General features: G+C 36.8%; 1 protein-coding gene across 2 annotated transcripts in view; it reads left to right on the top strand.

The window, feature by feature from the left end:
* The first annotated feature begins 1223 nt into the window (after positions 1 to 1223).
* Positions 1224 to 14104, top strand: part of cfap299 (cilia and flagella associated protein 299) — a 59245-nt gene continuing 46364 nt past the window's right edge. Inside the window, exons 1-3 of one of the 2 annotated variants that reach the window (XM_058774686.1) lie at positions 1269 to 1371; positions 1613 to 1693; positions 3055 to 3179. In XM_058774686.1, coding sequence (XP_058630669.1) covers positions 1691 to 1693; positions 3055 to 3179 — 128 coding nt within the window. In that variant the 5' untranslated portion in view covers positions 1269 to 1371; positions 1613 to 1690. Of the gene's footprint in view, positions 1372 to 1612; positions 1694 to 3054; positions 3180 to 14104 lie in introns of both variants that reach the window. The other variant, XM_058774685.1, reaches the window with a different exon arrangement.

Genomic DNA, 14104 nt, shown 5'->3' with positions numbered 1-14104 from the left:
TGCTATGGCTCTAAAGGTTTCTTAATACTTCTTGGATATATGCCAAGGCATACATCCATAGCCAAGACTAGGACTTTTGTCTGGGAATACAATCTTTGCCATTCAAAGTCCTTATAGCAAAAATCTAATTTACCAAGTTTAGATAGGAACAAGAATGATGGCAAAATGCACAGAACTTCGATAACATTGAGAACTGTTTAATAAAAGTTTGAAGAGCTCTGCCACCTAGTGGTTATGGATGAATAATTAGACCACAGGTACATTTTGGTCTGACTTGGCAGACCTGTTTGCCATGTTTTCAATATTTTTAAATGAGACAACAAATAACACCACCAAACTGTGGTTCAGCAGAACTGTTCAGTCCAATAGATAAATGAATTCCCACTAAATCTAGTAATGTTTAATGCAGTAAATTTCCACAAAACCTAAAACAGCCCTCATTTTTCATAGCAGTCAAAATCGACAAAAAGTTAATCAGCTTATTGCTAATTTTGTCTTACACATCCTTTAAAATAAATGCATTTATTTGATTATTAGGCATTTTATGCTGTAAAAGTATTTTTTACAGTAAATAAAAATGAAATAGATTACATAAAGGAACTCTTAAAATATTAATAATTAATGAATGCTGTTAAAAATGAATCTGTCGCATTGTCTGTTATTCTGACATAACAATGACGCAAGATGATTTTAAATTTGCATGAAAAATCTTAAAGCTTTCATTTAGAATTTGTACCAAAATATGATGCAGTTTCTCAAAATAATATAATATAATTCAAACTAAATTATATTGTATTTTATATTATAAAGCCATGGAAGCTTAAACTGCAAGAAATCATTAATTACATAGAGTAGGTCTATGTGAGTAGCAGAAGACTGTGCCAGACCACACGATACAATAAGGAAGTCACATGAGCATACATTCACCTGCCACTTGTTGTAATGCTTTCACACAAATTATTTTTAAACAGCTTTTGGATGCATACCAATCAACCTTCCTGCTACTCTCATCATAGCACAATTAGTATCCTGGTATTGCTTTGTAATATTAGTATAGTTGAAATAACTGTTTTGCAGCTCTAAGAAACAGCATTGCAGACCAACAAACTTGCACTGAGAATTATGTTGTCGCGTTTGTTTGGATGGGCGGAGCTTACGAATTTATATTGGTTCATGATTGGTTTACAACCGGAAAACACGATAACTGCTGCTATCCTACTACAGCTCTGTCTGTTACCATGGGAATAACTCAAGGTAAACAAGATGGAAGACGACAGCGGCGTCTTTGCAGGAGAAACCGTGGAAGAGTTTCGCACTTATGAGGACTTCTTAGATTCTCAGATAAAACCTCTGGATTTATTTTACCTTGAGGTGAAGTATTAAAAGTCAAACCGTCTGTGTCACGTGACATTGTGAATCTCACAAACACTATGAGATCAGATGCATCAAGAAAACTATTATCCTTTGTTTCATTGCTAAATCAGCATTTTTATTAGTTAGTCAGTGTGAATAGTCTGGCAGTAAAGCATGAGCACACATTACGACATGCAGACAGATGGAGAAACAAAGTAATTTATTTCTACGTATGGCCTGTGAAAGTGTATGTTTGTAGTGTAACGTTAGATGGCGACATGGTACTTCTTTCCTGCATGCTTCTATAAACTGCAATGTTTTCTCATCATAATGTACAATGGTAAGTGAGACACTTTGTAACGTTATATCTATTATCATCTTATTAGTATAAAGTTGTCATTTAACTAAGTCTGATGCAGTCAGTTTAAAGTCAACATTCAATGACAACATCAGGCACTATGCCACTATATGACTGTGTTATACTGAGTGAGTTATAGTCATGGAATACTGTACATATTTTAATACAATTAATGATATTTTTTTCGGTGGTAAGTGTAATTAAGCAGTACAAAAAAAATCTAACTTTTTTTTTTTTTTTATTCAGCAAAGAAAAGATGCATTCAATTGATGTGTCAGTTTATAATGATCAAAGATATTTATAATGTTAAAAAATATTTCTGTTTCAAATAATTCTTTTGAACTTTCAAAAGAAGCCCGAAAACAAAAATATACAAAAATATTTAGCAGCACAGCTGTTTACAACATTGATTAAAAAAAAAAAAAAAAAAGAGTCTCTGAAGACTGGAGAAATTGCTGCTGAACCATCACAGGAATAACGACACTTTAAATTATATGAAACAGAGAAGAGTTTTTAAAATTTTTTATTAATATTGTATTTCACAATATTTCTATTTATTCTATTCTGATCAAATAAATACAGCCATGTGAGGATGACCTCTAAAAAAACACATACAAAAAAATCTTACCAAACCCAAACTTTTGAACAGTGTATAAAATGTTATATGTATAGTATAATATAATATAATAAATATAATATGTTTCTATAGATAATTTAGCTTTAATATTTCTTTTAAATTGTAATTTAGGCTGAGATATTTTAATGGTTTGTTAGAAAATATATTTCGGTAACATTAGGTTTCAGTGTGGGAAAAAAAAAAACATTTTACCTATTTTTATTTGACATTTATACTTTTCACTGTTTGACTTTTAGTGTTTTTATATTAAGAGTGAGTTTAACCCTTCACAAATGGATCTTGACATTTGAGTCTGAGTTTTTGGGATTTTTCCTCGGCAGCAGCTCTCTACAAAACTCAATGCCCTGTAGCCACATGAAAGCAGCTCCTCCTTTTGAGGGCATAAGGAATCTCACTAAATCATATGGAAATGATACTACCCGCTTTTAACTAGGCTGCAGTGACATGTGGCAAAAATCCTTGATCCTGGCAACCATGAAACTGTCAGCGCAGCTCATGTAATTTTGTCATATAAATAGCATGTATACTAAAATAGGATTGATATAAATAGCACTTGAGCACAAAACTAGCACAAATGTGTCATAAATACACTGGCCTGTTTGTATAGAAATGCCATAGCAGATTGTCGAACTGCATGATTTTTTCATATTATTCAGTCAGTTTTAACCACCCCCAGCTCAGCAGATCTGTGTTATTGCTCCTCCAGGATCAGGAACTGGCCCGCCAGCTGGTGGAGCTGGGCCACAAGGGTAGCAGTTTGGAGAGGGAGGAATTTGAGACAAGGAAAGCAGCTGCCGAGGCCTCCAGGCTTGCTTCAGGGAGCCAAAAGAAGTAAGGTTTTTGTGTTGTGACCATGAAAAGGGGACAAATTTCACACCAGTATGTGACCTTGTATGTGAACGTATTTTCCAGTAAATGCTTTAGGCTTCATTCATGAAACACGAGCAGAATGAATTTCTGTGCAAATCGTTTGTTAAACCACTCTGACGTAAATTGTCACATTCAATTTAATGTCGCAATCTACGTACGAATGGTTTTACGAACAGTTTATACAGTGATTCATTCGGCTCATGTTTCATGAATGAGGCCCAATGGCTTTAAAGAATGGATTAATTATTGATGCACATTCACTGTAAATATCAAAGACATCAAATGACAGTAAAATGGTAGCAAATAATCTTAGATTATAGGATCTAAAGGTCCAAGGACACAACAGGCTCTTTTTAGAGCAATGTTGGCTCAAACCACTAAGGACTTTCTGGTGACGTTAATGCTCTTTATAGATGCACCTGATGGCTCATGTGCTTCTTAAACACAGATCCTTCATCCCTTCACTGTGAGAGAGGCAAAAGCTTTGTTTATGTATGTTTGTGGGAATTTTTGGGATGCTGTAAACTTGGACTCCGACTTGGACGAGGATTGCATAGTTGCTGTGGTGAGGCTTCAGGAAACATTTTTGGAGAACTATATTTGTGTTTTCTTGGGCTGCTTGTGGCAGCTCCCCTGCCTAACCACCTGCAGACGTGTCTTTGTGGCGTTCAGTGCTTGTCAAAATGGACCGAAGTTCTGGGTCTCAATTCAAGTAAAATAATATGCCAAATGAAAAAAAATAAATAAATAAGAGTCTATTTCAGATGAAATTGCAGTTAAATAAGAAAACAGCTCTTTAGGCATATAATTTGATACAGCCTTTTGAAAGGCTATTGTGTTTACTTCAAGCCAATAAACTCCATGATAGTGCTCTTAGTGTGTCTTTCTTAACCAAAAAGCTCAAATAGCCAGTGAAGGTGTATACTGCAGGCCTCGATGATTTGGGCTCTTAAATCAAGTTTTTGACATAACATGCAGTATTTGACCATATAAGTGTATTTAGTAATGTTTCCACATAGCTAATAGGTTAACAGTTGCTCTTGGTTACTTGCTTAAATTGATGCTAGCAAAGTGTGATCTAAATGTGGTTTTCTCTCCACACGAGGGCCCTATCACGTCAGTGCTGTTCCTAGGTTACAATAGCTATGCACATCTGATGGTTAGTATGCCTATCAAGTCTAGGTTTAGTTGTATGCTGCAAAGTTTCTTCACTTAAATTCTGAACAATCTCTTGTAAAATTTTGTGAAAGAGTTAGTCTGGACTGTTATTTTTTTAGATACTGTATTGCTAAAATTCTTAATCACTGATCTTGTATTAGTGACCAGGATCACAATGCATAGCCTTCCTGCTTCTGGAGATTGTGAAGACAAGCCAAACACTTGTAATAAAAGACCAAATGGCATTTTTTTGCACCCTTGAAAGGCATGAAGGGGAGGGGACGTGACTTGTGTGGTTAAATGTAAGTGAGCTATATATATATATATATATATATATATATATATATATATGGTACGAGTATATTGATTAAATACACTCTCAGAAATAAAGGTACAAAAGCTGTCACTGGGGCGGTATCTTTTCAAAAGGTACACTTTTGTACCTATTAGGTTCAAATGTGTACACTTTAAATACTATGTACGTACGTTTAAGGTACCAAAATGGACCCTTTAGGTACAAACATGTACCTTTTGAAAAGGTACAGCCCCAGTGACAGCTTTTGTACCTTGATTTCTGAGAGTGTAGCATTTTGAACTTTTTGTTCATTCTTAAAGAATGAAAAATTCCTGTACGATTTGGGGGCTTTTATGCTCAACAAGGCTGTATTTATTTGATCAAAATACAGTGAAAACAGTAATATTGTGAACTACTATAATTTAAAGTAACTCTTTTCTATTTCCTATATTTAAAATGTAATTTATTCCTGCAATGATAAAGCTTTTTTGTGCTGCTTAATATTTTAAACTGGGATAATTTAAAGATACCTAGATAAGTAAAAAGTGCAAATAAACATCATGTATTTGAAATAGAAATCATTTGTAACATTATAAATGTCTTCACTGTCACTTTTGATCAATCTAATGCATGCTTAATAAATAAAAGTATTCATTCCTTTAAAAAAACAAAAACAAACAAAAAAAAACTTGGATGGGTAGTGAAGCAGACAGTAAAAATCTTTAAAGTTTAAAATCTTTGATGGATTTACAATTACCTTCAACTCAACAAAACAAACATTAAATCTCTCTCCTTTAGTGACGCCCTCTCAATTTCCATCTTCGTGTGCTCTTTCTCTCTTTCTCTGCCTTTTCAGGCCTCCTTTTGCTCTCGGAGACCTTTAGTGCCTGCAGGTGTATAAATAGAGATGTTTTCAATTAAGACATGCTTTGCCTGTAGCGTGCATCTGATCAATGAATGCTCCTGCACCTGTGGTAATAAAATACCAGAGGACGAGGGAGACTGTGCAATGAATGCTAATCAGATGTTGCCCTTTTGTTGCCCCGTTATAGGCTAGTCCATAACATGCTTCATTTGACAGATAGGCATTGTTGTATCCTGCCAACAAATCACAATTGAACAAATGAAGGGATTTCGCCCAGAGAAACTCAATACTTGACGCAATGGGAAAAGTTTGAATGAAAGAGATGGTTGACTGAAAGATGGCTATTGTGGTGAAAAGGTTCCACAATGACTTATGACTGCATTGAAATAATGGACAACAGTAAACGTAAGACTCTCTTTATGTGATTAAAAGTAGACGAGGGCTTGTCTGAATGCCTGACCCCTTCATCACCATCTCTTTTTCCTGCATCTGTGACTTCAAGATGAATGTGAATCAAGCAGATGAGTGAAAGCATTACTTTTTTCCACTAATAAATCAGGTCCATTCAGAGAGAATGGGAGCCATCATGAGTTTGGCTCGATTCTGAGCGTATGGATCATGCAAAAAAAAAAAAAAACACTGCAGTCGTGTAATTCGTTTCTCCTGTAGTACTGGTGTTTAGCGCCGAGGCCATGTCGAAAACCGGCTCATGCCCTCTCAGCAAGTTTACAATTCACAGTGTCCTCATAAATGCTGCACCACTAGGCCTGGATCAAAAAGCGTAAGGTCACACAGGTTCTGCGCATTCTGGTGCGAGTTTCAGAGAGACGAGGGAGCCTGGTGGTTTTACGCAGGCCTGATATGAGGCCCTGGCAGGAGCCCTGAAACCTGCAGCCTGGCCCAGGCCCAGCAGTAAATGTCAGCAGATGTCCTGACCTCGCGTGCTCACGACAGGCTCTGGAGACTCGAGCTCGAACCCTCCCCCCAAACCCCCAGCACAACCACAGCCATGCTCTTTGTCCATTGTTTGACTCCTTCGAAAAAATGCCACTCTCCACAAATTCACCCCTTTCGAAATTGATGGTTGGAGCCATCTCTCACTAGCCAAGTAAAACCCTGCTGCGAACACAGACTGTACATATGCACGGCGGTGTTAATCCCTCACTCACATAGGCTGAAATAAGACCTTCAGGCCTGTTTTTCAGGGCACAGTCAGGAGGATAGCTTGGACTATGCTGGCTGTCCCACAACGGCCCAGCATATGAGGTGCTAAATGAAGCTAATTGGAAAGTTGCTGCATATGTGTTAGTCACTCAAACACATAATTACACTGCTCTGAAGCCAGCAGCATGTAATTTGAACACTGAAAACAATACCTAAGCTTAATGTATTGAGATTTGCTTTAGTCAGCATAAGTGCAGTGATAAACATTCAAGTCGAAGAAGGCAGTTGTTTGCCTAGGCGTCATTTTATTGGGGATGTCCACACCACTTTTTTTCCATGGTACTAACATTTTGTAATAGTATTTCTTCTGTTGTAAATGGAAGAATAGCAGTGATATCTAATACAGAGGAATTGTCAAGCAGATCTCTTTTCTATTCTGAATTCTATTCAGACACTTGAATTGATCGATTGTATCCACAAACCACTAAGTAAAGACAATTTATGCTTTGATGTAAAAAAAACAAATTCAGTATGCTGCAGCTGGTTTTTAAATTATTTTGTTCTTTTTTTTTTAATCATGATGTTAATAACTTGTTTTGACTTGAAATGAGTACACTAAAAAAGAAAGTCTTGGTTTACCTAGAAGTGATTACAAAAGACAGCAGTGTACATAAAGAAATTAGTTGAGACTGTTGAAGCATATCATACATCATTCAAGGGTTGAGCAATCTTCCGGATATCCACAATGAAGGGATAATTTACACAAAAATGAAAAACCTGTCATTATTTGCCTGTCATTCCAAACCTCAATGACCTTCTTTAATGTGGAACAGAAGATAATTAAAAAAATATCTGTTTTGTTTTTTAAAGGACTAACCCTTTTCTAAGGTCTTTGTGGTAGTGCAAGAGACTTAACAGCCTACCTGATGTGCACTATATATATTCAAACCATAGCAAACCTGAAAGTGATGTGTCAGCAATTTAGTCTACAAAATGCTCACTGAGGATGAATTTGACCCGTGTGTGTGCCAGTAATCTGTCATAGCTGATCATACATCTCCCTCAACCGAAGAGTCCAGAAAAGCAACAAATAATTGAACTGTTAATGACAGTATATCTACAGTCATTATTATAAGGAGAAATAAAAGGTTTCTTGACATGAATAGGTTTTTGTTCCCACCATCCATTTCAAAATATAAGCTTAGGTTAGTTGATTTTAACTTATATGAACTGAAATTTGGGTTATATTCAAATCAACTGAGCAAATATTCTCACTCACCAGAATTAAAAGCCAGCTTCCTTGCTCAGCATGTTCGCACTGAAAAGAAATGGGATTTGTCAGAAATAACAAGATCTTGTTTCAGTTTCCTTTAAAGAGCTTTGCAATGGATTTATTCAATCTGGAAATAATGTTCTATTTCACTGACTTGTCACTTTTCTTTTTCACATCCTTATTACTTGTCTTAAAGCAGGCAACCTTTTGGAAATGCTTCGGATGTTGTTTTGAATGAAACTAGGTTTTTCAAAAATTAATTGGTCGCATGTGGAGTCATTTTAACAGTGTGGATCTTGTTACGAAGCTGGTGTTGAATTGTGCTCTGAATGATTGAGACCAGGAAAGACCGTTGCACAGAATCAACAGTGCTGATGTGGATTAAGACTAAGAAACAGCATTTAAAATGTAAAAATAACAAAATGAATATATACTGACAGAGTTTTTTTGTTGGACTGACACGGTTACAATCAATCTATACCGAAGGACTTTTCATTTCATTTCAAGAGTCTCTGTGGTTATTGGTTATTTTTACATTTTACGACATAGCCTACCACAGAGGTGCCCAAACTTTTTACTGTGAAGGGTCAAAAATTAAACTTGATTAAGGGCAGCAAGCTGAAAGTAAATTTCGCATTATGTCGAACTGCATTGTATTAAAATGTATCTTATTTATTTTATTTTTTGTAATCAATTTCACTTATTTTGCAAATATAGGCCTAAAACAAAAACACAACTTAGAAAGATATGCTTCAGTTGCATTGTTTTTTTTGTTTTTTTTTGTCTGCCCTATTGTGTTATGCCATGCTGGGCAAAATCAAAGGTCATCATGGACCAATGTTGACCGCAGGCCCAAGTTTGGGCATCTCTAGCCTACCGATTTAATGAGAGAATGAAATGAACCATGCATAATATTAGTTACCTTTTTACATTTTTTTAAATTCTTTATTATTTTGTTTTTACAATCTGACATGAACAAAAAGCTAATTTTTATGGCTTTGGTTGTCCTTCACCAGGCCAAATGCTTTTCATGGTTTTCCTTGTCAAACTTTAGGGATTTGTTATATAATATCCAAATCTAAATATTTGCAGTCAGTCTCTCCTCATCCGTGTATGATATCTAATATACACGAGCAGCAGTGTGTTCTGTGTGAACAGGTGTAAAAATAGAAACCATGCATCCAAAAACCATATAACCATAAAATGTTTGCTTGTTGCAGTGGATTTAACATGAATAACATACATTTCCTCATTTGTTGCTTTATGACATAGCTTCTTTTTATAGGGCACGATGTTACTCTCTGAATTACAGCAGATGTGATTGCCAAATGACCAGGCTCAGGTTTAGTCATGCAATCACTAATGTTTATACTCTTGTGATTATTCTCACCACCACATGTTACGACTGTGTGGTCAAACCCTAAATAGAGACACATGAATTTGATGATTTAGTCTTCTTTGTGTCTGATTAATATTGATACCAGTAGTGAATTATGCGATTTGTCTCAGTTACGTTCACACCAGATATTTCCGGATAATCAACAACAGTGGAATATCAAATAAATCTTTGTGTACTGGGCTCAATTGTGTTCTTAATGAAAGCATTGTTTTGTTATGTTCTAATTTTAGCCATTTCCTCTCCGTGTGCTGTTTGTCATGCAAGTAGCATTTTTAGTCGAGAAGGCCCATTTGCTGCTCAGGCTCTGGTCGTCTTTGAAAAACGCTTTTATTATGAGCTGTTACAGTGGTTAGTGACTTTGCGGAGGTACGTATGAGTTCACCTTTTCCCCCTACATCCTTTACCTAAGGCTCTAAGGCCTGTGATGTTTCATGATGTGGCTTCCAGTATCCCAGTGCAGAGGTGGAAGTGTTTTTCACATTATGTAGCCTTTCACCATAAAGATACTAGACAATCATCTGCTTTGTAGTTTGGCTTCCTCACAAATGCCGGATGTATATGATGGATTCTGCAGTGACCTGGAGGTATTAAGATGAATGCATGTTAATAGCTTTGTCAGTGCAGAGACATTGAACAGAACCACCTTTTAATGTGTAGAGGATTTACCAAAAGATTCCTAAATTAGTGGTGGAACGAGATGGGAGTGGATGAGAAATGACTCTTCTGCATTATACTGAAAACCAAATGAGGGTGCATTAGAAAGTATTGGTAAAAATAAAACAGCTTTAACATTTGATACTTGGGTTTGGTGAATGCGAGGCTAACAGAAATTGTAACTGCAGTACAAAGACTGGACAATTAAACAATGCAACAAAAGACATAAGGAAGACAGCCCAATTCCACTGGTCAGAACATTTTGTAAGATACAGACCTTATGTTTTCTTAGTCTGTCTGTGGTTAATAGCCACTTTAGCTTGCTGTATGATTAGAAGGTCTTGCAGACTGATGAGGTTAGAACCACAAGCCTAACATGTGCAAAGCAGATTAATCTAATGGACCACAGTGCTTGTGATGGAGGAATCCTGCTGAATGTCAGAGTGAGATGAAATAACTCATTCCATGTGGCGTGGGCATATTTAAATACCTTCTCTTACATTTTGTACATCAAAGTTGCATGCAAAGGATATATTTTACTAACATTATGCTAATGTTAATAGGAAAATGGACTTTACTTAAGTAAACCAGTTCAGCTTCAGGTCAAAAGATTAATCCATAAAATTCATATGAGGAGTTTATAACTAAATCAAATGAATCAGTTTATTGTTGAATGTTTAGACTGTGTCTTGACAGCAAAGGTTAAAATGTAACATTTTGACAGAACCCCGATCATCAGTATAATTTAAAGGTGCAGTAGGAGATCTCGGAAAATGCTAACTTTAGCGTGATAGCACTGAAAGCGAAAGTCCCACCCTCCCTGCAATCGCCATCCAAAGCTCAAAAAGCAGAATACCAGAGGCAACATTAAATTACTACAAATAGGCTACATCAACGGTTCCCAATTACAGTCCTCGTGCCCTCGCTGCTCTGCACATTTCAGATGTATATCTTATCACGTCCGACGTTTGTTCTATTCAGCCATAAGTCATAAGTGCCCTGCGAAGTGGACATCACCAGATATTCCGTCATGATTCCAGTTCAAAGCGAGCATATATGTTCCATACAAAGGGCATTAAAGTGTGCGAGACATGAATTTAAATAGTATTTATTTACAGAGGTATATTATGCCACACTTCAAACTTCTCTAGTAAATTTCGTCTGTGTGTGAAATCCGTGAGTGAATGTTCCGAAGTGAAATAAACTTTAACGGATTTCCCCTGCTCATGGAGTAGGGAGCAAAGAACACTGTGTAGGGAGCATGTCAATCGGAACACAGTTCATGCACATAGCTCACTTCTAACGAGCTGGTTATCTGAATCAGGTGTGTTAACTAAGCGAGACATGCAAAATATGCAGAGCGGGGGGCGTGAGGACTGGAACTGGGAGCCACTGGGCTACATCATGTGTTATTCACCGGTGAGAAAACTTTATAGTACAGTTAGAAAAAGTACTACAATACCAGGAAGGAAGATCGGGTTGTTGATGTTTGTCTGCCATTCTCGCTCTGTCTGCACAGTGTGCGTGAACGTGCTGATGACATATCCTGTCTGCGCGAACAGGTGCGCAGAGGTATGCAAATACATACGTTGACAGGCAGGTAGGAAAGCCAATTAAAATGCTCGGACCGAGCGTTTTGATTGGACGAACATTTCTTGGTCCTACCCCTTCCACAGAATATATAAATACAGATAAATACATTTAGACCACTTAACTTAATGATTGCTATCGGGATGTGAAGAGACTTTCAACCAGCATAACAAAAAATGTTTCTGAAGACAATCACCTATTGCACCTTTAATGACACTGCATGTTTCATTTACCACAAACATCAGTGGTTATGGTTAACAATCTGTAAAATGGAGTACAGTATGTGTAACTGATATGTTTGGCTCAATATAATCAGAGGTGACATAGAATTTCTTTAAAAAAAATAAGTTAAGTAAATTGTCATGCTGGGTGGAATTTCCCTTGACGTTTAACAGCCCAAAATAATATTTTCCATAAGATTCTTTTTCTCCAAGTGCCCTCAGGAAAAATATTTCACGAACTGTACCTGCTGAATTTTAGAAATCACTGTACTATTGAAAGCTGCCATCTGCCAGGCCAGTATGAATATAATGTTTCTTTTTTTCTTCTTATTTGAGAAAGATTTGAAGCAACTGAAGGACTGAATTCTCAACACAACATCTGTTGTTCTTAGCGATGTCTTAATCATTGTCAGGGATCCTTTTGAGGGTAATTCGGCCAGTTGCTGAGTGTGAGCTTTTTCGATGACATTCCATCAGTAATGATCACAATTATTTGACAACACTTCAGCCATTTGATTATAATTAGAAATCGGCACAGATCAGATTTATTTGGCATGGGATGGCCAGAAGTTAGAGCTCACGGCAATGTTCGGTATTGAATTTCTTTCATTATGTTCCAAGCGTTAAAGCCTGCCTCTCCTTTCAGCTGTACAAACAGATAGTAAAATTGAGCTTGAGAGCAGCTAGAAGATAAATCATTATTCGTAGTGTTGGTCAGTGCATAGCTGAGAGAGCGCCACTGGGAACACTTTGTGTCCTGTGGTTGATAAAAAGCTTCTTATTTTTCTGGCCGGCCATGGTCCCAGAGGTCTTTAATAGTGTATGAGCATGGTAAGCACATTCTTTTTTTATTCATAGAACACTGAAATTAAGGAAACTGATGCAGTAAGCTGAATGGCAAGCAAGTATCTTGCTGCCATATTCAACAATTTAGTTGCTAATTTCTTATACTTGAGTCGCATTGTTGTTGTGCAGTGAAATGTAAGCTTTCAGCCATGTTTCATAGAAAGGATTTGAAAGGGGAAAAGATTGATGTTTTTTTCCCATCTGCTTGAGTTAGGAACACTTATTAGGAACTTGGACCCACTCATGCCAGCGGTCATCTGTGCAAAGCAAGCAGCTACCTCTGAATATTGTTTACCTTGTGCTTTCATGCAAGAGCGAGAGAGAAACAGAAAGATATGACCAAGAACGAACCGCACATAAGTGGCCATGGTTGAATCAATCTCTCCAAGACATACAAAGTGTTGCTGTTGTTCATTTTGATTTTTTTCAAGGTTAAACATTTTCAATAAGGAAATAAATATACAAATTACAATGTTTAACATTCTCTGTGGCGATAAATACATCTAGCTTACTTTTCTCTTTTGGGGTATGTTTTCTAAATTCTGAAAAAAAAAAAAATGTTAAGAACTGGTTTTTCCTCAATTATAGATCTCATTAAAGCACATTAATTCAGAACTGGTACCAAGACAAACTCTGCAACATGTAAGAAGACGAATGATAAACAGCATCCAAATTATTCAGAAACACCCAAGTTTCATGTCTTGCTGCACCTGATCACTAGCTACAGCAGTTGCTGTGTGAAGGCAGAGGCCACATTAATTCTCTCAAATGAGGCCTAATAAAGATTCATGTCAGACTGATGGGGAATGTTCCGTTTGGCATCGTTTGTGGGGGTAGTTTTCACTCTCCAAGCGTGACTTTTGCTGTTTCCCTAGCTACTGGATTGGGGTAACCCCTTTTACTTGCCTCCTCAACACCTGTGTTTACATTGGGGCCTCGGCCCCCATGACCCAGCAGCGGTCCCTCGCTCACACCGAAGATGAAGTGGGTTCCCAGCTCTCAAATATATGCTGCTCCTGTACTTTCACCACTATGTAATTCCTCTAAGAGTTCCATTGTGGGCATCAGCAACAGAGAGGTATAGGTTACATTCCTCCTTCATATTGGAGTTTATTTGAACACGGAGGGGGTGAAAACAAAGACAACCTACACCATATTATTGCAATGTGAGTGTGGGAAAAGGCTTCTTTATGCTTGTCTTTGTTTTTATGTTTGACCAGCGCTACTAATGCTGCTAAAACATAAATTGTCTTTGCAAAATGCTTATTGCTGGAGAAGGAAAGTCAGCACAGTTGTCTTAATTAATGCATCATTGTATGAAATTTATACATCTCTACACTACATGTGAAAACAACATGGATTTTATTTTTTTATATTTTTTGCAAAACTAGTTTTAAAACTCAAAACATCTGGAATACCAT

This window comes from Onychostoma macrolepis, chromosome 05, assembly GCF_012432095.1.
Source record: "Onychostoma macrolepis isolate SWU-2019 chromosome 05, ASM1243209v1, whole genome shotgun sequence".
Lineage (NCBI taxonomy): Eukaryota > Metazoa > Chordata > Actinopteri > Cypriniformes > Cyprinidae > Onychostoma > Onychostoma macrolepis.
Note: the sequence above shows the minus strand (reverse complement) of the source record. Positions and strands in the feature narration are given on the sequence as shown.